The 27,136-nt window shown below is 36.8% G+C and overlaps 1 protein-coding gene across 1 annotated transcript in view; it reads left to right on the forward strand.

The window, feature by feature from the left end:
* The window catches only part of znhit6 (zinc finger HIT-type containing 6), a 58,753-nt gene extending 35,693 nt beyond the window's left edge, over positions 1-23,060 (forward strand). Inside the window, exons 6-10 of the mRNA XM_028811520.2 lie at positions 5,670-5,738; positions 5,891-5,971; positions 7,045-7,125; positions 20,798-20,922; positions 22,782-23,060. Of these exons, the coding sequence (XP_028667353.1) occupies positions 5,670-5,738; positions 5,891-5,971; positions 7,045-7,125; positions 20,798-20,922; positions 22,782-22,873 (448 nt within the window). The 3' untranslated portion in view covers positions 22,874-23,060. The remainder of the gene's footprint in view (positions 1-5,669; positions 5,739-5,890; positions 5,972-7,044; positions 7,126-20,797; positions 20,923-22,781) is intronic.
* The last annotated feature ends 4,076 nt before the right edge of the window (positions 23,061-27,136 follow it).

Below are 27,136 nucleotides of genomic sequence, written 5' to 3' on the forward strand. Positions count from 1 at the left end.
AGGCAGGAAACCCCTGCCCCTTCGCCTGCTCAGAGGAGGGCTCGTGACATCTCTGCCCCTCTGCAGCGTAGCCCTCCTGTGCCGTCAAACCGACGGGCGTGGTTCCCAGCCACTCGTTACAATAAATTTTTATTTATAATATATATATATATAAAGACACCCTTGTTTCTAAATTTCTTAGCAATTGCAGACATTTTTCCAACTTATTTTTTGTCAAAGGTCAGAGGTGGTTGCCCCTTCGTTTCAGGCAGATTTGTTCAGTAACATTTTTTGAGCTTTTTCCAAACAGGATTTTGCTCTCATCAGTTCAGAAACTGCTCTTTTCAGTGTAGTCAATGATCTCTGTTTTGTTGATTTTGGATTTGTCAGTATTTTACCACTTACTGATCTTAGTACTGAATTTGACATAGTCAATCATATTATTCTGCTTTCAAGTCTCCAATCACCCCTTGCAGTGTGTGACATTGCTTTTCCATGGTTGAAATAAAATCTTACTAATAATAAGCAATCTATTTCTATTGGGAAACATAAGTCTCATATAGCTTCACTTTGTCAAGGTGTCCCACAAAGCTCTGTTTTAGGTTCTGTCCTTTTTACCATTACATTCTACCCGTGGGCTCCACTATTTGTCACTGTTTTATGATTAATTTCTATGCTGATGACACACAAACCTGCATTAATACCTATCCCAAACACTTTCACTTTCCCTCCTTGGTAAATTGATTACCTGTGAGGCAGAAACTCTTGTTCATGCTTTTGTCACTTTTTGTTTAGATTACTGTAATTCACAGTTTTCAGATCTGCCTGCCAAGTCTCTTAATAAGCCACAATATATGCAAAATTCTGCAACCAGGTTACTCACTTAGAAAGGAAATCTACACACATCATGGCTCCTATATCAGCTCTTATTAGATTATAGATTGTAGAATATAAAACTACTTGCCCTTACGTTTAAAGCTCTAATTGGCCATGCATTTCTGCCTCCGTCCCTCCAAACCTGCATGCTTGCTCAGATCCGCAGGCAGTGGTCTACTGTAGGACACAGATCTTTCAGTGTCACTGCTCACGTTCTGGAACAATCTATCGTACCATCTCTGTGGCTATACAAAGTTTATCCTTATTTAAGTCCATTCTCAATTTAAATCTTTCAGTTTAGCATTATCATTTTTTTTATTTAAATCTGACAGGCCCTACTCATTAGATAATCTTTTATAGTAACAAGAATTATTCAACATATTTTTATATTTACAATATTCTGTTTTTCACATTTTTGTTTTTATATTTTTTATTAAATTGTACTTCCTTGAGTTATTTTTTTTCTCCTGGATTGTTCTGTTTATTTTATTTTGATTATTTTTTTTTAAGTGACCTTGAGTTTATGATAATGTGCTATATATATATATATATATATATATATATATATATATATATATATATATATATATATATATATATATATATATATATATATATATATATATATATATATATATATATGTGTATATATATATATGTGTATATATATATATAGAAATGTATATATATAGAAATGTATATATATAGAAATGTATTATTACAATCCATGGATTTTAAGATTCAATCTTATTGAACAATCTGTCTCCTTACATATATATTAAAAGGTTACAATTTGGCAGTATGATACATCTAGAGCAGTATATATCTGCTATGAAAGGACATTTTTGTGAAGTGACTTTTCATGGTCACACAGTATCAGCACTGGGATTTGAACCACGACCTCAGGGTGGAAGTCCAAAGCCTTAACCATTACACTACACTGCATTCCAATAATATTAGCCCATTAAGGCCCATTGTCTTTCTGATATTTACCAGGGAAAGCCTGGTAACACAGCTAGTCATTTTATAAATAAGGACTCTGTTTTGTTTTTTTGTTTTTAACCCCCATCTGCACCATCTGTAAGTTGTGGCAGTTGCAGCTAGGTTAAAAATGTACTTGAAAGCAAAAAGCTATTGCTGAAACATAGTCTCTGGGAATTTTCACTTGTCCCATTACATTTGCATACATTAATCTACTGTTGTAAAATTACAAATTGCAACCTCTTATGGGTCCAATGATCATATTGTTTATTGAAATGTTCATTTGCACCCTCTTAGAAAAAGGCACCTTTTTAGGAAAGATGTAAAGATTTAAACTTCACATGAACTAGTATCTGCAATAAAAGAAAAGTCATCAAAATATTAGTCTTTAGACATTACTTTTATTTCTAATTATACCAGAGAAACATCCCAAAATATTTACTTTAATTAAGGCCTCTGTTCCAAAGTAAGATCTGCAGAAAGAATTCAAATAACTTGGGTTACAGTAAATGTGTGTGTGCGTGCATGTGTGTGAGTGTGAGTGAAATATAATAAAATATGTAATGTTTGGGACAAACATGCATTTATCCATGATTTACCCCTCTGCTCCACAATTTAAAATTATAAGCCAAACAATTCAGATGTGATTTAAAGTGCACGTTGCAGACTTTCATTTAAGGGTATTTGCATACATTTTGGTATCGCCATGTGGAAATGACAACACTTTTCCTACATGACAAGCTTAATTTAAAACACTTTTCAAGGTGTTTTTCATTTCTGGTAAGTGAATCATTAGCTTACTGAGATGGTCAGGCTTTGGATTGATTTATATGAATGCACAGATGCACATGCCGATGTTTTCAGATGTCAGAGGGGATGTAAAATGTATTTGGAAACACCTAGCAACCCGTTAGTTTTTCACTGTTTTGATACCAGGTAGCAAAGAGTTATTAATCAAAAAAATTGTTCCTTCCAGATGGATATACATATAAATCTTGTATCAAAAACCCAGTTTACAGTAATTCCCGAGGAAACGCACATGTTGGATTAATATGTTATACTTGAAGTAAATGTGCATGCAGTGTAATTTCCAACATCTACTGAAACATCCTGGGTTCATTTATTCCAGTGTCAGATTTACAGGACAGTATTACTTTTAATTTAAATATCACAAATAATATATGCTGATTTTTTTTTTTCCTAACTGTATGAACTCATTTCACCTTTAAAAACTGAAGATGCAAATACATCTTTATAAAACTGTTCTATATGCAAGGAATTTAATAAATTGAACATAAAAACTAAACGTAAAGTATTACTCAGTTCTAATTGCCTAATATAAGTGAAAAATCGTTACAGGTAACCACCAAAATGACATATTATGGTGTTTTAGCTGCACATGTATTTTCTTCATAGTTTATTTAATGCTACAATCCAATGTTCAAAGAATAGGAATTCTAAGGTGCAACAGAACAAAGATAAACATAAAAATGTTAAGCTATATGACACATTCTTTTTCAAGCACTTTTAGCAAGTTTTGAATTCCAATGAAGTAAAACCATTTTTAAATTGGTTGTAATAAATAGCTAATTTATCATTGAATTTCTTTTAGCAAATAATTATAGCTTTGTATTAACATTTTACTTGGAGAAAACTATTTGTCAAATTAGCTTTTGTGAATTTTTGTTTAAAATAAACATGGACAAAACACTTTTGTGAATTTATAACCTACTAGCTGCTCTACCTTTCTAAGCTTGGTTGAAGTCTAAACAACCAATGTAGACCTCCGTGTTAACATTTGCAGTTCACCATGCAATACATATGTCCCTGTTATATGCCATTTGGTATGGAATTCATAAAAGTAGTGTTAATTTTTGTGATGTGTGTGTGTGTTGTCTGTGCAGAAACAGATGTGGGGAGTTGTAGGAGAAAAAGGAAGTATTTGTTGTTGGTGTGGATATTAATAAAAAAGTAATTAAGCATTATTTGTGTGTGAACCGCGATTTCTGATATAACAATGTGCCATCTGTGCGACGGTCTGGGTCAGCTCCATGCTCTCTATTCCATTTGGGAGCCCCATGAACCCGAACCATTGGTAGTCATAATCAAGATGAGCCTGGCAAATGAGGACACACAACATGCAGCAAGGGGTATGTGGAGGAAAAAAAGTAATAAGTGCTTTTATTAAAAATCCATCCAAATCAAACCGTGTCTAAATAAAGTGCAGTGCTCCAATATTCAATAAATTAAATAATCTTCTAAAAACAAGTTGAATGTGGTGGTTAAAATTTCAATCAAGACCCAGTCCTTCAAAAACTCACATGCCTTGGTGCATTCTTCTGAAACCAAAGTCTCTTCTGCTTATCCCGCATGGGACCCTGCAGACAGTGGAGATGTCCTGCCAACAGACTCCGCTAACACTCTGGGTCCCTGCTGTCCGTGGCTCTCCAGCAGGGCACCGTTCCAAGCCTCCCTTATGCTCCTTCAGGTCCTACTCTCCATTCTTTCTTGTCTTTTTCCACTTTTCTCACCATCAGTTCTTATATCTTTTTTTTTTTTTTTTTTTCTTCTTTCCTTATCAGACATGCAGGCTCCTTATATTACAGTAATTGCACACAGGTGCAACCCCCGCCCGCTCTGATATGACTTGGCACCCAACTGATAAGTTTGCATTTGCACGTGAGTGCACGATCAGCCAGGCACCACAGTAAACCCTGGAGTGGTTCCTTCATGCTCACACCTTTGCTCATTCCAAGCCTACATGATCTCGGGCACAATTATTTTTTAAAAACTGCCTAACGCCACAGAGCACTTATCACAATCTGTTAAAATGTTGGAGACATTAGCAACTGAATAGTTACACAAACACAGCCTTTTATTAAGGTGGATTTATCAAATACCATTAGTTTAGTTAGTAGACCCATTCAACTTGCAAAATCTTCTTTGCACTTGTCACAGATTTAGATTCAAAGTATACCATAAAATGATGAGGCACTGAGCAGTTGTTCATAACCACTGAAACTTCATTCCAAGTACAGTACAGTATAATCATGACAGTATATTTGTACTCCATCCAATTTTCTCAACCTTTATATCATCCTAAAATTCATTACGTTCTTGGCCAGCACCTATTATCATTTCAGTGTTTGAATCTCGTGTCTCAGTTCCTTCCCCTCACAAGTTCATCTGTGTCAGTTACTCCACTGTCCCCCTTCCTTATACATGTCTTTGCTGTCGATCTTCTCAGTTTGACAGATACACATTTGTGTAAAGTTATTTAACTTTACAGCACACAATTCAAAATGGAGACTACATCTCTGTAAATTACCCATGGTATCTCCAAGGGTAAGTATCTCACTGCACAGCCAAGTTAACAGTTGTTTACTTCTTTGATTAGACTGTCATCTTTTATTATTGTTGTGTTTCAATTACATACTGTAATTGCAGGATATACATATCATATTCTAAATTTTGATGGCAACCGTAGTGCTTTATAATTTATATATATATATATATATATATATTTTTATATTTTTTGTATGAAATTAGGTATTTTTGATGCCTGCTTGTGCAACCTGTGTTGAGGCTTTCCTCTGGTGTAAACAGTTATTTATTTTTTGCCAAATCTAGGTACTTATTACACATTACATACCGTTTTCAAAACTACTTAATTCTGTGTAAGTCAGGGTCATAGATAGATATTTAGCAATTCTATCTAAATTCTGCACAGACTAAGAATCGTTTTCCACAAATAAAAAATGTTATTGATTTTATTGAGGTTAGAGTTGTCATTTTCAATGATAATTTTTTTTTAATGTTTTCTTCCCCTCTAGGGCCCAAGTGATCTTTTGGCATCTGAAACTTATTTTTGTACAAAGCCAATGTGAATTTGTTGAGAAAAGGTAAAGAACAACCTTTAAAAAAAATTAATACGCAACTCTGCACTGTGAGATTTTTTTTATTCTCATTTTATATTTAATAATATTACTTTTTATGTTTAATTTCTTACAGTTTTCATTTTTCGATTAATTTCAATGCCAATTTGTGTTCATAGGGTTTCAAGTAGCCGAACACTCAGCGACATTCTTGGCCAATACATACATCCAACAGAATCTGATCCTGTATTTCGTCAGAGGTAAAAAAAAAAAAAAAAAATTCTTACATTTTGGAACATAAGGTATAAAAGCTGTAATATTATGGTTCTTATGTTTTTGGCCTCACATACAAATAAAAGCATCTTTCACATACTGTTTTCAGTAGAGATGTACAGGGAGATTGAACAGAAGATATACAAACTAAAAGTTGCATTGAAAAACACATCGAAGACATTGAAAAAGCACCAGAGCTAGGCTGAAACATTCCAAGCTACCCTTTTAGCTGTCAAGTGGAATCATTCACTGCCATCACCTGCACACTGTGCAGAGACCAATTAAATTCTTTTGTTGTTTTAGAGCAAGGCATTCACCATCCTACCTTCCTGTGCAGCAAAGACCAACTACCCCCCCCATATTTTCAACTTAACCTATAAACGTGGGACTTGCTAAATCTGATAGTCCTACCATACCAGAATTGAAGCATGAAAGGGAAAATGATGTCAGTACTACACTACATGCCTAAATTTCTTGAAAATAAGTGCAGTATATTTTGTTTAAAAAATTTAAATATTTGTGTGCACTTTATTCAATTAAAAAAAATTCCGGAGATATTCCAAGAACCCTTAAACTGATATGATGCTGGTGTAATGGCCAGCTATAATTGTCATGTATTAAATACCCATATGGAAATTTAAATATCGGTGTATTAAATTTATATGTCTTTAAAAAAAATAAGTTCATTGTTGTGGTGTTAACACTTAACAGTAAAGACTGACTTTCCCAGCAAATTGTAATGGTACAAATTCAGAATTTGATATGATTCTCTCCTGTATGATTCTTAACATGGCTACACCTTGTTTCTGAGAAATGATGATCCTTGCATAGCAGGACACAGTTGCTCAGTAGGTGCAACTTTTTGATATGCTTGAACTTACTTAAAATATGATTATATTTCTTAGATTGTATTTGATCTGTTATTCAAGGTCTAATCAGATATGTGTTGATTTTATGTATATGCTTCAATTTTGTAGAATTCCTTTGTTAAAAAATATTTAGATTTAAAAATTGACTATAATGTCTCTTTCTTGATTCCTTTATGCATTTCCTACTTCAGATTAAAGATATATGCATTATCACCATGCAATGAAGTGGAGGTTTTCATGAAAGCTGAAAACAGACGCTCTGATGCTGTCAGGTAAGAATGAGAATTTAATAGAACATTAGAAAGATTTAGATGAGAACAGGCCATTAAGCCCAACCATGCTCACCAGTCCTGGTTACTTAATCGCTCCAAAACAATGTCAAGTCTAGTTTTAAAGTCTCTAAAATTCTCATGTCTACTTCTGTATTTATTACAGAAGTGGGTTATCGTCTGTGGGTTCACTGTGTGAGGAGAAACTTCCTAATGTTTGTGTGATATTTACCCTTAACAAGTTTCCAACTATAGAAATATTTTCTGAAAGTCTAGATAAACAATATTCTATGCAGCTCTTTGATCATAACCTTTTGTTGATTCCTCATAGAATTCCAGCATGTTAGTAAAGCACAACCCCCCTTGTCTGAACTTATGTTGACTGTTGAGTAAAACTCCTATTTTGCCATGCGATAGTGAATCTTTTTCTTAATAATTCTTTCTGTGATTTGCATGTGATGCATATTAAGCTTACCGGCCTATAGTTACTTGTATCCTTTTGATCGCCCTTTTTATATACCGTATATACTCACGTATAAGTCAGGTCTTGAAATCCGAAAAATCGATCATAAAGTCAGACCCCAACTTATATGCCCGTTCAAAAATGCGACACTTTAATTTTTTTTTTTTCTTCTTCTTGCTTCCTCCAATCTTGCACCAGTTTCTCAGATAAATCCAATTTTGATCCAGCAGCACAGTTACCAATTTCTTTCACCACTTAAACGGCTTTTAATTTAAAACCAGTTTCATATGTTCTTCTGATCGAACGCTCCATCGTAGATAAGGGATGCTGTTATGATAAAGGTGTATGAGGGTGTGAGATACACAGAATAGTGCAAATGTCACTTTGGAATAGTTTGGGTATTACCGTGTGGTCACGTAGGCACAATACATGGGGGGGGGGTGGGGTTGGAATGCAGCTACTCAGTGGTTACTCTCTCAGGTGGGCGTTAGCATATCATAATCTCTTGGACCAATAGCGTGAGTTTTCCCACATTCAACTTATACGACAGACATTATAAAATACTAGAAATTATACGGTAAAATCAAGCCCCGACTTATTGATATTTTGCCATTTTTCAGTCCTTCAAAATTTCCCTAGTGCACAGTAACTTCCTAAAAATGTGTGTCATGGGTTTCTATATGTAACTCCCTTAAGCAGTCGAGGGTAAATATTATCTGGTCCTTGTGATTTGCTTGATTTTGTTTGAGCCTATTTAATCTGAGTAGTACTTCTCCCTCTACAATTTCCAAATCACTCAGTACCACCATTTGTAGTCACTGTTACAGCTGGGAGGTGATCCACTTCCTCTCATGTAAGGACCTCAGAAAATGTAAGTTTAGAATATCAGCTATTTCACTGTATATTTGAGTTCCCCTTTATTATTTCTGATGCACTTCATCTCCTCGTTGACTGTTCTTTTTGTAATAAAATACTGAAAGAATCTCTCTGGGTCGTTTTTCGCTCTATCTGTAGTATTCTTCTTTAACTGCCTTTTAACTTTTCTAAATATCCTTCTTAATGGTTGCCTTCATGCTCTCATACACCCTTTTCTTTTGCACCTTATACAGCTTTTATTTTTTTATTTTCTCCTTACTAACCCACTGTAGAGGATTTTTTGGGATGTATCTGTCCAGCATTATGTGTAAAATGTTTTTAAACATTTCCACTGCTCCTTGACTGTCTCCACTTAAAAGCTTTTCCCAGTCCATTCTCCTTAGACTTTGCCACATCTGTTCTAAATTTGCCCTAGTCTTTTAATTTTTTCCAGAACACCGACAGTTGTATTATATTATGGTCACATGGTCCTAGTGGTTCATTTACCTCAATACTAGTTTGGTTATTACAAAATAGTAAATATAGATATCCCCCAACACCACCACATTGGTGCTTTAACATACTATGTAGTTAACATTGATTATATTTAAAAACTCCTGCTCTGTTTGCAAGGTTAGCCTATTTTAGATTCAGGTAGTTAAAATCCCCATGACTATGTTCCTGTAAAACTTCCCATTTTAATATTACTAAAAAGATGCGTATTGAAATTGCTGTCTGCACTGGGGGTGTCTGTAGCGGGATCCGGAAAAGTTGCCCACCCAACCCAATTTCACCCCTCATACAATTTCAATCCCACCATTTTGCTCCTCAGAACTTCACCCTAGATATTTTTCTCATCACCTACCTGGATCATTTAATCTTTTTTTTTTTAAATTCTTATTACCTGTATTTTGTTTTTTTAATTTTGATTTCATTTTAAATATCGAAATAGCGTTCCATAGAACTAGAATTACTGGATTTCGCAGAGGTTTTTTTTTTTTTTTTTGTCAACATTGTTACTCAATTTAATGTGTCCGAACACACTACGGCTGTTACGGTGTTTGCTGTTTTTGATGCCTGACTATTGAGGTGCTGAAGAACAAGCAGCATGTTGCAAATAGTGCAATATCAATATATACGCTGCCACGCTATGATCTGCACTGTATAATATTATAAAAATTTACAATGGCAATGGCAAAGAGTTCTGTCAATAAGAGTGTGGCACCCGGACGGGGCTCACGCCCGGCTGGGATGCCCAGGAAGACAGGAGAAGGGACCATTCCTCCTCCAGACCCCGAGGGGGCGTACGCCCTGGTTGTATTGGGGGCCCACGGGTACAGGGCTTGGAAGTTCTACCCTGTAGGGGCCCGTGGCCACCACCAGGTGGTGCCCCGATGCCTTGGGGACCCTGGACCCCAGCGCTTCCGCCACACCTGGAAGTGCTGGGGGGAAGAGAAGAGGGGACACCCGGAGTGCTTCTGGGTACGCAGCCGACACTTCCGCCACACTGGGGAGTGCCGGTGGAAGATTGCCGGGGAGCACCTGGAGCACATCCGGGTGTGTATAAAAGGGGCTGCCTCCCTTCAGACAGAGACAAGAGTCGGGAGGATGTGAGATGATGTCGGGCGGAAGGCAAGGAGGCGGCCTGAAGAAGGCATTGGTGTGTGGCCAGGACTTTGGGGTCTGTGAGCACAAGAACTTTGTGAATATTATAGATAAACGTGTGTTGGGTGACATGAGCGTGTCTGCCTGTCTGTGTCCGAGCCAGTCTCCACAAGAGGCAAAAGAAAATTGATAGATGACAACCATATTGACTTGTTTTCAAAGAGAACAATAGATGAACAACATGGAATCTGGGTTTGTGGAAAAACGTTCCTCCTGAAATGGGCATGTTTAATTTTTTGGCGGTTTTAACATGTGCATTTATTAAACCAAAATAAATTATAAGATATAAAAAAAATGAGGTGCATTATTTACTTTTCTGTAACTTATTATCTACATGGGGCAAATTGTGGAAGGCGAAATGTGAGGGACTAATAGTGGGAGGCAAATTATTGGGGGTGAAATGTGAGGGGCTACTTTTCCATAAATAGTCTGTAGCACACTAGTAAAATAAAATATGGCATCTGTCCTTAATGCTTTCCAGTCCAATCCAGACTTCTTCAGTTGGATGATCAGCCACATCTTAGTGAGAAAGACTTGCATTTAAACTCTTCTTTACATAAATGGCAACCCCACTCCTTTTCTGTTCAGTCTGTCCTTCCTAGAAATGTGTACCCATGTATTTTATACTAATTAATCATTTTTGTTAGTTATCCAGATTTCTCTTATTGCTGTAATATAATAATTATGCCCAGCTATATACAGCAGAAAATGGTTTGGCACTTCCTATTCTGGGGGTGATGCCCCATGACATTGTGCACTCTTTGCCTTGCTACTGTGACCCACCCTCTACCTGTCTGGTCTAGAGTCTCCTCCCACACCACCATAGAGGCGCACATTATTTCTCTAAAGAGACACCTTTGGCCATGTCTACTAGTTCTGTACTACAACACAGGCCAGCCAACTCTTCCTCTAGTTCTGTGATCCTGAGTTTGAGGTGCCAGATCACCTGGCATTTTCTGCAGACATAGCCTTCAAGGAGGACTGACTCCCCCATGCCATTCTCCAAAAAACTTCCAACATCAGACAGGACTTGCATTGTACTAGCCTCAATTTTAAAAATTTGCCTTTGGATAACTAAATTGCTTAACTTTTTATTAAATTTCAATGATTACATTATTAAAGTTAAGAGAATAAAAAAAAATTGGAATTATATTACACCTTCTGGCCCCTTAAGCTCCTATAACACTCTCCCCTTGACTGCCTGCTGTACGTCTTTCTTGGAAGTTATTAAACTTTATTTTTTTCCCTGTCTGTTTTCTTAACTTTGAGCCCCACGTTTTATTTCCTTACTTTGAAGCACTCCATTTGCACCATTTGTATTCCTTCCTATTAATAAACCTTTAGGCTGCTGCCCTCTTAATCGTGCCAGCTTTTCTGACTGCCAAGAACTGTTCTGTTAAATAATATTGTTTTACACCCTACTTCTTTCTGACTCACTTACTGATATCAGTTGCTAGTTATTTCTACTGAAGCTTGTGCCTGATTAGTGCTCGCCCACTAGGTGCCTGTTTATATACCACAGTGCCTCTTTCTTAGCCACTTTGAAGTTAGCCACCTACCTGTACTTAAAACAAATGCTTTTTTACTAAGCAATGAACACATGTGTTCTCACTTTCTTCTTCAACTTTATTGTCATATGTACAATGAAAATCTTATTCTGTGAGTCCTCCAGCAATAAACAGGAATACACGGCAATAAACAAAAACACCTCAGGTGCAAAAAATGCAATAAACAAACAGAAGCAAAAGTGCACATGCAAATAAATAAATGATTCAGTGTAAGCTCTGCAGGAATGTGGTCTTGAGAAGGCCTTCCATCCTCCAGACACAAACTAACCTGCAGTGCTGAAGGGAGGGGAGGGTTTTATTTACAGGCTTGATGGCATAAGGGAGAAAACTGTCTTTTAGCCTTGATGTTCTAGCTGCTGTGCTCTTGCAGCATCTCACTGATGGTAACATTATAAACAGTTCATGTTGTGGGTGGGTTGTGTCTGTAATGTTATGGCTCCTGAGTACTCTGGTGTTATAGATGTCCTCTAATGCAAGGAGTGCTGTTCCAATGATATTTTGCACCCACCTGCTGTAGAACCTTGCGGTCCCGTGCTGTACCGTTTCCAAACCAGACTGTGAGGGCACTCTTACTTGTGCATCTGTAGAAGTTGCTGAGGATAGTGCTCTGCATGTTAAAATTCTTCAGTTAGGTCTGTGATGTTGTAGGTGCAAGTGAGATCCTCAGAGATGTTAATACTAAATTTAAATGTGTCCACTCTCTTCAACTCAGTCTCTCCAATGTGCAGTGATGCTGCTGTCCACTCTTCCTCCGTCTGCCAATAATCCTCATCTTCATTTTGCAGATGTTGAGAGAGAGATTACTGTCCTGACAAAACTTCAAAGGTCCCGCCACGTCCCACCTGTACGTTGATTTGTCACCCCCAATGACCGTGGTATCATCCACAAATTTAATTGTGTTATGCTGGGAAGTGACACAGTCATGAGTGGAGAACATGTATAGCATGGGACTTAAACACATCTTTGTGGGGTTCCTGTATTTATAGTTATTGTTTTGCAAATGTTATTCCCCAGCCTGACTGACTGGGGTCTGCCTGTTAAAAAGTCCAAGACCCAGTTGCAGAGAGTAGGTGGCACATCCAGAGTGTTGAGTTTGTTGGTGAGCTTAGCTGATATCACAGTATTAAGAGCTGAGCTATTATCTTTTTAAACATGAATCGGGCATAGCAGTCCTTGTTCCCCAGGTGTGTAAGAACTGTTTGCAGTGTTGTGTTGTCCTCTGTCAACCTGTTTGGTCTATATGCAAACTGTAGGGGGGTCCATTGTATTGGGTATGAATGTCTGAATGTGGTTCATAATGATTCTCTCAAAGCATTTCATCACTGTAGGAGTCGATGCAATGGACCAGTTGTCATTCAGACGGTTAGTTCTGCCCTTTTTTTGGCAGTGGAATAGTGGTGGTAGTTTTGTAGCAGATGGGGATTGTGGTTTCTATGAGGGAAAGGTTAAATATGTCATTCAGAACATCAGCAAGGGTTGAAGCATGAGCTTTGAGCGCATGTCTGGTAGTGCTAACATGTTACTTTTTGAGTGCTTAATAATTCTTTATCCAATTATTCTTGGCTTCATCCCTCTGTGGAATCACTGTTACTTTTAACTATTCAACAGTGCTACACCTCACCCCCAACCCCCACCCACCCATCCAGAGACTTGACAATTTCAGCTACCGCTTTCTGCCCTGCCTTGCCTGGCCTCTGCAGCGCTTGTTTTGAACACAAGTAACAAAAACAAATGCAGTTAACAAGTAACATTCCAAATGCTTCCCAAAACACTCAGCTACTTTTGCTCCTGTGCAAGTAAAAAAGCAAAGTTTTTAGGAGCTTTTTTGTATTGTAGTTAACTCTCACAGAGTAGTAACACAACACTTCATTTTTTTTCTTCCATTTCAGCTTGCAAGGATGATGTCAGCCCATCTCCAACACCCTCTGTCTCCAATCACCAAAGTGTCCTTAGGAAAAAATGTTTTATGGGAATTAAAGTTTGCAAGCTTAGGCAAAATTTTAATCTTAAATAATCTTTAGCATTTTTCTATTCATTGATGATGAAAATGGAATCTGGTGGTTCTTTAACTGCTGTAGTCTATGAACTTCAAAGTCAGATTTTTTGTATGATAGATATCTCCTTCTACACATCAAAATAAGTATTTTTTGCTTTTCCATTACATTGAACATGTCTTTTTTTTTCCTCTTATGACCTTTCTTATTAAGAAGGTGTTTTCTCTCACAGAATTATTTTTTTCATCATTCTGTGTAAATTCTATAGATTGTACTGTTTTATAATCCCAGGAGTGTAGTTATTTCTGAGATGTTGGAACCACTGCATCTGGCACCAACAATCTTACCACAGCCACAGTTGTTTTGATCACTCATCTTGTCCACTTAGATTTTTGGTAAATCAACAATTAAACTTCTTGACCATGTATGCCATGTGTTTTGACCAGCAACCATGCGTCTGGTTGTTTTGAGAAGCAAGTTATTTAAATTAACAAGCAGTTGTTCTTGATAATGTGACCACTGAGTTTATGCTGAAGGCAATTCAAATGCGGTAGACACTTGGAAGAGTGATCTCATTTCATAAAATGAGTTGCATAACTCACCCAGTGGTTTAAATGTAATCAAAGCAACAGATGGTTATATTACATAATACAGTATTTATTTACTGAGGCTGATTTAAACAACAAGGACAGCATTCTTAGACATATCAAGCTGGATAATAAACTTGGAATCTTACATTTCAACAGCTTGTATGGTTTACATTGGCAGAAATCACTTAAATCGCATTGAAAATAAGATGTGCTTCAGTCATTTTTCAATTTAGGAAATTGACCTTTAAGAGAACACATTTCAATTGAATTACAGACAAATTTGCTAAAATGCACATGTATGCCTATTCAAATTCTGTTCATCACTTTAATGAATCAGTAAAAGGCATGTGTAATGTGTTATAAGTATAGTATGAAAGTATTCCCTTTTTGTCAATGTGTTCTTCATGTGAATATAAGACAATGACGAAGTATAGTATATAATACAAAGATTGATCTTGTAGTTAAAGCTCCTAGGTTGTTTGCAATACCTAAAATCAAGTAAGTTTGTCATTTATACATGGTACATAGTGTTCACAGTATGATATCAACAAAAACTCTATGCTCTCTCTCTCACACACAAAGTGTGTATATGTATATGTATATATGTGTGTGTGTATATATATATATATATATATATATATATATATATATATATATAATATAGTGTGTGTAACCCTAAGCCGGTGTTGTTAGCTATGGTGTCCATGGTATAGTAATGGAAAAAAGATTCAGAAAATGTGAGGTGATATTATTTTGTCATTATTTTTCATACATTCACTAGAAATCCAATTTATCTGCTTAACTTCTGGTATTTAAGTATGACCACAATCATAAGTATATCAGTTACAGTTGCAGTTAACAGTACATAATATATATAACAGATGTCTAGAACTTCACAGAAATGCAAAGCAGGGTTTTCTCTCCTCTCCCCTCTAACCCTCCCCAACCCAAAGGCTGCAAAAGAAGAAAGAACTGGCTTCACAGTTTGTCATTAACTGTCCTTTCTCAGTGTTTGCTTGAGTATTCAGCATAAGTGCATTCCTCACTTGATTGACCATAATATGTTAAACATGTCCTTTTTTCAGTTCTTTACTCAATAGAAAATGATTGTTTGCATATTTCCCCCAGTGTTTACAGTTCTTGCTGTGATTTTTTTTTTTTTCTTCAGCTAAAAAAAAATTACACAACTATTTACAGACCTGCTTGATCAAAACCTGACCTTGCAAGATTAGGTACAAGTGCTAATAAATTGCATATTCAGCTCACATGCATCCACATACACACACACACACACACTCTCACTCACTCGCATTCACACAGGGGCCAATTTAGAATTACTATATAATCTGACCTGCCTGATTGGAGAAGGAAAATCCATCTAGACATGGTGAGATCTTCAATGCTCATCATTGCATTGCTGTGCAACCCAAAAAAATTAAAATGCTGTTTCCAAAGTCAAGTTATAATAGTTGTGCCCTGTTATTCAGCAGCAATCTTAAGAAAAACTGTAAAATCTTTAATTTTTAAAAGAATAACTCTGAGTTTCCTTTAGATCCTAGCAGTCCATCCATCAGGATGTCTGCTGAACCTGAAAAGAAAGGTAAATTGATTCTGTGCAGTGTATCTTGAAATGCATTGCACTCTGGTTTACCACCTTGCAATTACTGTGCTTTGAAAACCACTTAGTGCCTGCCCTGCCTCGTTGACAGTGAAACGCCTACTTGATGATCCATTTATAAGTTTTACAGGCATAATTGATGTTTGAATAAATCCTTCAGTTTACTGAATGTGGCAAGCAAGTGTTTATTAAATTCATCCGTTTCTTTAGACTTTGCATACTTACGGGTTATACCAAATACTTTATTTTCTTTTTTTCCATGTGGGTATTCATGAGAAAACATTTTAAGAAGAAAGAAACCAAATGTTTTATACAAATGATTTTGTACATGCTGTAACATGCCATTTGAGAATGATTAAAACCAATAGATCCTTACATTTTAATTAAAACATTGCCCAACTATAGGAATTCACTCTTATTGCAGATGGTCTCCAACATGCAAACACAGCATTGCCCACACCTTCATTCTTGTTTAACATGGACACTAGAGAGTGCCAATTTGCTGCATGTTGAACTAACATTAAAATAAGAATTTCATAGTACATCTGACTTTTATTACTGCTACCCCTACTGTGGTCTACTGGGCAGAAGCTACCTCTTTAACGATAGACATTCAGTTTCATTATCTAATATTAAGTGATTTGTAAGACTTGTTTTTTTATATAAAGACTTTAATTTTTATAAGCAAATGAACACATGCATTGTATTTCTCTTTGCAAGTATGTCATCTTTTTTGTTTGCCTGTTGAAAGAGACCTGAATTGGAAAAAGAAGATCCTCTTACAGTTTGCTGCCATAATTTATTTTCAGAGTTCAGGAGAACAAAATAACCCTTGAACAACCAAGGTTGAGTTAGGCCCCTTGTCTAGATTATGTTCTGTGCTCTGGTCTGTGTTCAAAACCATGCACGTAATCTGTGAGGACAACTGTCTGCAATGTGCTGCATGTCCAGGACTTTGCTGTTGTTTTGGTTTTAAATGTGTTGTGGACTCGGCAGAATTCCTATAAGTTGGTTTATGCATGACAGTTTACACTAATCTTAAAAAAAAAAAAAAAAAAAAAAAAAAAAATGAATAAATATTCACACTGTGCTGCATGTGCCTTTTTTGCTCCAGTATGGGTTTGTATACAAGTTATATTTTTTGAACAGAAAAATGGAGACATAAAACACTTGTGTGTTTGTGAACTAGCATTATACAGCTTTTTAATGCTTCAATGATTATGTCTACCTTCTGGTGCCCAAATCAAAGGATTTAGCTAGCCCATTATTCAGAGTATATTCTCTGAAGATATTGTTAATGACTTTTGAATAAATGTAAATTAGCAGATGTTTCCCCATACATAACTGCTTTGGGTTAAATCCTAACTGTTCATTAAAGTATTAAGTGTAGATGGTCATGTACAAGAATGATCAACTTCTCCATGCTTTCATGAGAAATAAGAGTTTAATCAGTGCTAGCATTTTTCAACATATGACTTTCAAGTCATGCCCCAGAAATCAACATTTGTATTTTTTAATCTCTGAGCATAGTCCATGCACTTGCATATCACAATTGCTGAATAAAATTTTTTAACTGTTAGAATATCATGGTGTATATAAATAACCCTTACACCTGCCACTTATGGTGATTTTTAAAACATGCAAGGTGACAAGTGCATTTTTATTTATTCTCCCAAAAATGCTGCTTGTTATAAGAAGTGCTCCAAATTGAATAAACAATAAAATAAAATATGCATCACAGGGGTCACAATTTTTTTTTCTGAATTTCCAGATGTTCTGAATTGTAGTTAACAATTTGAAAATCAAAGTTTTTGCAAAACAACTGAAGTATGAACCTTTTACAATAAAAGTCTTAGTGTTATTTACCCTGTAACTATGAAGCAGTAGTAGCCCGTCATTATAAAATTTCAATCTTATGATAGACCTTGTGCTGTATATTAAAGAATGTTCTAACTACTATCTTGATGTACAAATCTTACATACACTGGGAGACATCAGTAAACCTGCTTACCTTGTAAATTTTTGTTCAGACAGAATTGGAAAAGTGTCAGTAGGAACATGACAGAATACGTGTGTGAATGAGAGGGAGGTCAGAGGAATGATGAGCAGGTGGCAGAGTTAAAGATGCTAAGATTTGCATTTGGTGTGATGAGGATGGACAGGATTAGAAATGAGTACATTACAGGGTCAGCTCAAGTTGGACAGTTGGGAGACAAAAGTCAGAGAGGTGAGATTGCATTGGTTTGGACATGTACAGAGGAGAGATGCTGAGTATATTGGAAAAAGAATATTAAAGATAGAGCTGACAGGCAAGAGGAAAGCCTAAGAGAAGGTTTATGGATGTGGTGAGAGAGGACATGCAGATGATGGGTGTAACAGAGCAAAATAAAGAGGACAGAGAGATAAGGAAAAAGATGATCTGCTGTGGCAACCCCTAACAGGAGCAGCCAAAAGAAGAAGAAGAAGGTTTGAAAGTGTAATGTTATTGGTATTTGAACTCCAAATCCATATCACGCGACAGAGCAGCCGCAAGTAAGGGAGCAATGTGAAAGTAATCTCAGTGTTTTTTAAGAGGACTTTTTTCAGGAGCGTCCATGTCTTCTAGGAGTGTGTTCAGCCCCCTGCTCACAAGGGGCTGGCAGTGGTCACGAGCTGGCTGCTCAACGAATGTACGGCACGAATTGACCAGCTCCTGCGTGCTCGCAAATGCTTCTCGGGCGGACATGGAGACAGCGAGTGACATCATCCATTCTGGTGTTGCTAAGTTACAAACGCAGCACCCTGAGGCACTTGTGCTAATCGCTGGAGATTTTAACCATGTGACGCTGGACAAAACATTGCCTGCCTTCTCCCAGTATGTGGACTGTAACACCTGGGGAAATAAGACTATTGACTTACTGTATGTAAACGTTAAAGACGCATACAGCGCCACCTCACTGCCTGCGCTTGGGAAAGCAGATCATAACCTGGTTCTGCTTCAGCCTCACTACAAACCAAGAGTGAGGGTCCTACCTACAACCACACGCTCATTCAGGAAGTGGTCCCCTGAGGCAGAGAAGGCTCTGAGAGACTGCTTTGGAACTACAGACTGGGATATCCTGCAGGGATCACATAGTGAGAACATTGAGGAGGTTGTTGACTAGTTCCAGTAAGAACAGTACGCTGCTATGCTAACAACAAGCCATTGATTACAAGTGACATCAAGGGCCTTTTGAACCAGAAGAAAAGGCTTTTAAAGGCAGTGATCAGCATGAGCTCAAGCGCGTGCAGAAGGAACTCTGAGTCCAGCTCAGGGCAGCGAAGGAGCAGTACAGGAGAAAGCTGGAGCAGAAGTTGCAGAATAACGGCATGGAGCTGGACAGCTTGACATCTGTGGCAGAGCGACGGGCACTCAGCAGGCTCCTATCAATTATGGAGAATCCACTGCATCCACTAAACCATATCATCTCCAGACAGAGGAGCAGCCTCAGCGACAGACTGCTGTCACTGTCCTGCTCCACTGACAGACTGAGAAGATCGTTCCTCCACCAAACTATGCAACTCTTCAATTCCACCCGGGGGGGGGGGTAAACGTTAACATTATTCAAAGTTGTTGTCTGTTTTTACCTGCATTTTTATTACTCTTTAATTTAATATTGTTTTTTTTTTGTTTGTATCGGTATGCTGCTGCTGGAGTATGTGAGTTTCCCCTTGGGATTAATAAAGTATCTCTCTATCTATCTATCTATCTATCTATCTATCTAAATGGCACTGGAAAACGACTATAGCCGGTTGTGGCGTTTTTAAGGGTTAAGAGGAACAAAACGGAAAACACGAGCACTCGGCTGGGGATGCATCACATTCAATCAGCAGCAAGGAGAAATAAATAATGCTATAGCGGTCCGGTGCCGCTAAGATTCACACCGCTGAGAAGACGGCGATTTATTTATTTTTATGGTGGAGATTCCAGGGACGTACCCAGCCTTGGCCAGACCCGCACACACTCGGAGACAAAACAAAGCAAACCGGTAATCAAACAGCAAATAAAGAATGTAATGAAAACAAATGAAATAAATGAAAACAACGATACCACCCCTGTTCCCCTTACAGCGATTACACATTAAATACAATAAAGCATACAGAGTAAATCATGAAAAACGGCAACGGATGAAATGAAATGATGAAAATACATAGTCCAGAGATCCGCACGTTCAATGGGAATGTAAAGATAGTCCTACTGCTAGTTCCTGAAATGGTGAAGACAGGTGGACAGGTTCAGGAGAGCTCCTTTCTTTGCAGGATGGCCATGAATCCACTTACAGTCCTCATGTACACAGGCAGACAATTCAGACGCCAATCATGAAATGATCCAGGACAAACCGAATAAGTACAGGTAACCCAACAGAAGGCAGACAGACAGGAACTTGTAACACAAATTACAAAAACTTTTTTTTTTTTGCTTTTGGTCACCGGCCCCCTTTTTAAAAGCTGTGCTGACATCCTTTGACCCCAACAGCCCCAGCAGCCTCAGCAGAAGACCAATCGGAGCCAGTGCAGGGACTGCTGGGAGTTGCAGTTTCAACTTCTGTTGGATACTTTCACCATCCCAAGCTGCGTTCTCCACTACAGTTGCTTCCTGTTCTCTCTACAGTGCAGGATTTTCATGAAAAAAGCCATAAAAATTGCGGTGGATTTTTGCAGTTTCCGCTAAAAATTATTAGATATGTTCTAAGGAAAAATACGCAAATGACTGAGCCCGCAAACTGAACCATGACTTTGGGGGGGTCTACTGTACATGTTTGTACATAATTTGTGCCTATATTACCTTCTTACTATTTTCTGATGTGCCTTTTTGTATTTTTTATATAAGCTGCAAATTTGAATGTAGTATTTATTTCTCCTACATATGTTGTACTGAATTTTTTTTTCTGCCTCTTTTAAAGGTATTACAAGTTGGATCCTACAAAAAGCCTAATTGAAAACCTGAAGAACAAGACAATAATTGAATACCCTACACTTCACATTGTGCTGAAAGATCAGGCTTCAAGATATTTAATTCTTGGCCAAGGTACATTGGGTCTCTCTTTCTGCAATGTAAAATAAAAGCAGATGGTAGTTTGCTGTATAATTTGGCCTTAATACTGTATGTGGTAAGATTAACAAAGTTGTTGTCGCAGTGTTTCTAATATATAAAAACGTAAAAAAAAAAAAATGAAATACAGTTTTGTGTCACTGTTCAAGCTGTGATTTTTTTATTTGCTACATTATTACACAGTCAAATAATTGTAATACATGTTATTAGCTGAGTGTCATTTACTGTCTTACATTAAGATAACAATATTTAACCATATACGTTTATAAAACTGAGAAAAAAATCCAGATTTAAATTTATGGAGTGTATCATTTATATATTAGTTTGCCTAATCTTATAGAAAATACAGTAAAGCAATTAATGGTTATGCTGTACATTTTATTGCAGAGTTCTCTTTGGAAGGTTTTTTGTTAGAATAACTCGGTTTTGTTTACAGAACAAGCTTCTTCAGTCCCAGTTAACAGAAAAAATCTGTAAAATGTGTTTGTTCTTCTGGTACACTGACCTTTTCACCAATATCATATTGTTTTTACATTTTCACCAGTTTAGTCTGATTGTCATGTGGCTTTCTTATTTGCCTGTTTACATTGCTCATAGGGGTCTCTTGTAAAGAAAAAATGAAATGCCTTTTTTCTTTAAAAAAGTATTTATTTATTTATTTATTTTGTTACATCAGTCCAAATTAAGCTCAGGTGCATCCTGTTTTTTTGAGAGGTCACTTCAAAAAATTTAGTCCACATGTGGTTAGTTTAGTTTACGGATGTGATTTGAGAAGAAAAGTACTTGTCTGTACAAGGTTCCCGACAGCTTGACATTCATTTATTATGCAGAACAGAGTGCTCACCATATAACGTGAGGAGAGTTATAACAGTGTTGAAAAATCTCCTGGGAGTGGTTGTGTAAATTATTATGAAATAAAATAAGTACCATAACATCCACATCCTTCACCTTTTCCTTGTGAAATTACTGACCAGTATCACTGGCCCCATTGCTATAAGTTAAAGAAACCAGTTCAGAGAATTTCATCCAGCTATTGTTGCATTCTTTAGAAAATGGAATGCCAGAGTTGCTTCACACTAAAGGTGAGATGATTTATTACCAAGGGCCATAGCAGACCATTTAGCAGAAGACCCAACCCTTGTGTAACACCATACTCAACACCCTAATCTGAAGCATTGTAATGGCAGGTTTAATTTCAGTAGCATACACTGACAAATTTGTGAAGGTACAGGATAGTGCCAATCCCTTAAAAACATCTTGCTTTACTTTTAAAAAGACTTGAGCAAAAGTTCACATTCCAGCTGGGTAAAAGCATAACATTTTAATGCACAGAGACTCTCAGGTGGCTTCAGCCCAAAAAGGTCATTTGAAGAGAATATGCAAGGTAAATATGGTCATAGCCATGAATGTTCAAGACTCGAGTTATCAGCTGAAGCTATTGTATTAAGTGGACAAATAATTAAACAAAACATTCCTTCATTTTCCATTGCAAAACACACTCAAATGCATACCACCATACCAACTTATATAGGACAATTTAGTGTTAGTGTTTCATTTTTCAGGTTGGATAAATACCTTCTAAATGTAATTACTATGTGTATTTTTGGCAGCACGGCACTTTATTCCCATTTGAAATAACATACTGTACAACATGGCCTCTAGTTTTGACATGTTTTATGTCACTTTAAAATCAAGGTGTGTAAATTCTATACAACAAACATCTATAAAATATTTTTCTTAATGGTTGGCGTAAGGCATGTGCATATAAACTGTGATCTTGAAGAAATCAAGTTTTGCTTTATAAATAGCATGCCAATTCATCTTTCTCTTAACAGAGATCACAGAATGCTGTGAGACATCTCAAACTGCAGTCCATTTTAAAGAAGAGGAACTGGAAGAAGGAGAACTTCGAGATGACGATTGTTAAAAAGAAAAAATGTTTCTTTAAAGCTATTTTAAGACGGTTTTTACACTTCCATTTAATAAAAAGGGTACATTTTTACTGCAGTCAAATGAACTTCAGTGTCAATGTGTTTATTTTTGGGTCAATTTATCATAGTTATTAGTCATTTCTTTCTTTTTAAGATATCCATTTCCTCACATTTAACCCCCCAATATCTTAATTAAATATTAATTTGTAAACATTCAAAACTGTTAATGTGTTTTAAAGCATATACTTGAGTAATTTGAATATAATTCTTTTCATCTGCCAGTTTTAACTATATTTTTTTAATGTTACTATAAGTGTTTAGAAAATTGGAGTAACAACTGTAATTAACTGTTACTGTTCTGTGTTTTTAAACACTATAGTTAATCGGCTTTATGATATGACCAGTGTTATTAGATAAATGTGTTTTTCCCTCACTGTATCATTTATGAAATCATGTTACTATGTGCAATTATTATTTTTAATTTCCTGGAATTATAGGCTATTGAAACCACATGCAGTGTTATCGGCTTAAAAGGTTTTGTATACTGTACAGCATTTAGCAATTGCAGGAAAATTTATTTTGGTGATGTTATTACTCAGTAAATATGTTTTCCCCAAAACTAGTACTTCCCTGTTTTCAAATATTGAATTTGTTTTAAAATTTATTGCATAGTTTGATTGATGCAACTTGGGTAATACAGGGCGTCTCAGGTTACAAATTCCTGCAGATATTCATAACCTGATTTTTTTTGTGTGTGTATGCAAGTTGGAATTTGTAATAAAACCTGCCTATTAATTGGAAACTGGCGGGTAAAAATAATTTAATGCTTTTTACTTATTTTACAGAAAAATAATGTAGAAAAAATAATAAATTGTCAGTGTAGCACTATTACTGTACCATAAATCAAAGGCCAAACAATTTAAACCAATGTTTGAACCACAGATATGTAAAGTATGTAGACCATATGCTTGAATATCCTGTAGTTTTTGATAATTATACAATAATTCATTGAGCTGGAGCAGAAATGGGCCACTAATTTAAGATTATGAGATTTAAGTGTCCTCTCTGGGGCAGCCGTGCAGCATTTTACATCCATTCGGCATTCTTTCATTAAAGCATGGATGTACTAAAAGTGAGGTGACGAGCAGGGTTAGTTGTAGCTGTAGTTAGGTCCATTTTCAAGCCTTAGAGAGAGACTCTCCAGTGTCTTCTAAAGGGTTCTGTCAGAATATTTGACTATGCAAAAATAGTGAGCTAGACATCAACTGGAGATGTTTACAGAGACATTGAACTCGTTTGGAGATGTTTAACCAAGTGGACTTGTATTCTTTGAAGGAAATGATGATGGAGGCAAGTGGTGAAAGTTGGACCTTTTATACGGCAAAGATTTTAAGAAACTGCAGTGGCAAGGCTACAGGAATGAGAGGTGGCCAGGCATGTCCAAATCACTGGGTATTGGATGGATGCTCCAGTTAAATTTCTCTCTTCAGTATTGAATTAATGGTAAGGGGCAGTATCCAAAGACTAATAAAACTGGTATACTCTCTTTTAAAGCTTTTAGACAGTGTGTTTCGTCTGCTGAAGTATTACATTCCTCATACTTTTTGGGGAAACGTTATTCCAGGGGCTGAAATGGAGACTTCAGCTAAACAGCTGAACCTCTGTTCCAGGGGTCATAATGTGGATTATGTCCTGCGATTGAATGGGGAATAATAATTTCTTCTTGTGCAAGTTAAGAAAGGATGTGAGTGTTTTCCTATTCAGTCTATACATTGTATGGGTTTAAAGAAGGCTTATGATCTCATTGCCCTCTGAAAAGTTTTTTGAGATCATAGTGCTTTAAGGCTACTGCTGCTTCAAGCAAACGTTGCACTTGTATTCTTGGAAATTATTTCCGTTAGTTTTAAAGTGGGCTTTAGGACTCTTGCCTATAAATGATTTTTGTTGTATGTGATATTAAGACCCACCAAGTGTTTTAAGTATTTAAGCATTTAGATGGGATATGTTTGATCTGTGCATATGCTGATGTAGGTCTGCTCTAACAAGCTTGGAGGAGAAAGTATGGTCAAGGTACTAGTGACTTGGTCTTACTCTCTCTGACATGAAGAAGTGCTCAGTAGGTAACTGATTGATTGGATTAGAGCTAATTCCAGAATGGGAGGAGCCATTTGAAGATGCACACCTGGTCACTTCTTCATAAGGTGTGTCTGGTGTGGCCCACTTGGAAGAGAAGGATAGACTAATCCAAAACGAAGTAAAACAACTGAGAACTGCTCAGGAAGGCTCACTATCCTTGGCTCAACTTGCTGCCACTGAGATTTCCACCAGTAGAAGCACATGGGAATGGAGTAAGTATGTTTATTGCATCTTTTGACAAGTAATGAGTAGGATGATGATTATTCAAAATATTTTTATTTTTTAAAATTAATATAACGAGAGTAAAATCTAATGCAATGGAATGGAAATTAGCCATAACAGGGCTAGCTCCTGACACCAGTGGCGCTGTTTGTATCATATCCTTTACTAACTTCATGTCCAAACTAAAAGAGAATTTCAATTTCGCAAAACTGTTTTATAACTCCGACTCTGAGAATTCTAAGTCTGTGCTCTTCTGAGGCATGAGTGTCCATGGGATCCATTGCATCGTAAAGTTTATTTACAACAGAAATATAGTAATAGAGGAAGTGTGGGTAGAACTAGTAGAGGCTGTTGATTTACAGGTAATGAGGAGGAGACAGAAATGCTTCATAATTTGCTTCACACTTAACCAAAAAACGTTATTCATTTATTTATTTTTTGTAAACATCGATCAGCTTTTAGATTCCTAGTATAAGTGTACTGAGAAGAATACATTTAAAATGTTTGTGACATTAAAGAAATGTTTTAAAGAATAATGTACAGAAACCTTTTTAAAGAACCTTTGTACAGATTCATGACTTAATGTGGGATCTGGCAAGAAAGAGATGAGAACACATCATACCCTTGCCTAAGTCCCCCAAATACTGACCCAGTAGCCTTTCAGACTTAATGGCCTCACTAACTTCAGCACACTTATTTGTGAATGACTTAGAGATTCATTCTCAGCTTAAATACTGAAAAGCCTTGGTCTTAGCTATGCCAGCGATCAGCTGTGTTAAATATTATTTTTGTCAATAAGAACAAAGCTTAAGATTAAAATTTTCAATAGTGCTGGCTACATTTAGTAGTAAAGCCTATTAATATGTGTGTTTAAAAATCCAAAGTGCTGCGTATGATGTAATATCTACAGTAAGGTTTTTGTGTCATGCTACTTCAGAAGAGTCCTCGTATTAAATATTTTGATACTATAAAATTATTTAATGTAAAAAAAAAATGAACTGAGAAAAAAGCTTCTAAAATACTTTTACACCGTTCTAAAAAATGTTTTACTGAAGAAATCAGTAAGGTTCACTGAGGATATGTTAAGTTTTTGAGGAAGTCGAGAGTGGCCGAGAAGTATGTAAGAGTTGTACAGGATATGTACGAGGGAAGTATGACCATGGTGAGGTCTGTGGTAGGAGTGATGGATGCATTCAAGGTGGAAGTGGGATTACATCAGGGATTGGCTCTGAGCCCTTTCTTATTTGCTATGGTGATGGACAGGTTGACGGATGAGATTAGACAGGAGTCTCCGTGGACTATGATGTTTTCTGATCACATTATGATCTGTAGCGATAGTAGGGAGCAGGTTGAGGAGACCCTGGAGAGGTGGAGATATGCTCTAGAGAGGAGAGGAATGAAGGTCAGTAGGAACAAGACAGAATACATGTGTGTAAATGTGAGGGAGGTCAGTGGAATGGTGAGGATGCAGGGAGTAGAGTTGGCGAAGGTGGATGAGTTTAAATACTTAGGATCAACCGTACAGAGTAATGGGGATAGTGGAAGAGAGGTGAAAAAGAGTGCAGGCAGAGTGGAATGGGTGGAGAAGAGTGTCAGGAGTGATTTGTGACAGACGGATATCAGCAAGAGTGAAAGGGAAGGTTTACATGACTGTAGTGAGACCAGCTATGTTATACGAGTTGGAGACCGCGGCACTGACCAGAAAGCAGGTGACAGAGCTGGAGGTAGCAGAGTTAAAGATGCTAAGATTTGCATTTGGTGTGATGAGGATGGATAGGATTAGAAATGAGTACATTAGAGGGTCAGCTCAAGTTGGACGGTTGGGAGAAAAAGTCAGAGAGGCGAGATTGCGTTGGTTTGGACATGTGCAGAGGAGAGATGCTAAGTATATTGAGAGAAGG

This window comes from Erpetoichthys calabaricus, chromosome 10 (genome assembly GCF_900747795.2).
Source record: "Erpetoichthys calabaricus chromosome 10, fErpCal1.3, whole genome shotgun sequence".
NCBI classification, from domain to species: domain Eukaryota; kingdom Metazoa; phylum Chordata; class Cladistia; order Polypteriformes; family Polypteridae; genus Erpetoichthys; species Erpetoichthys calabaricus.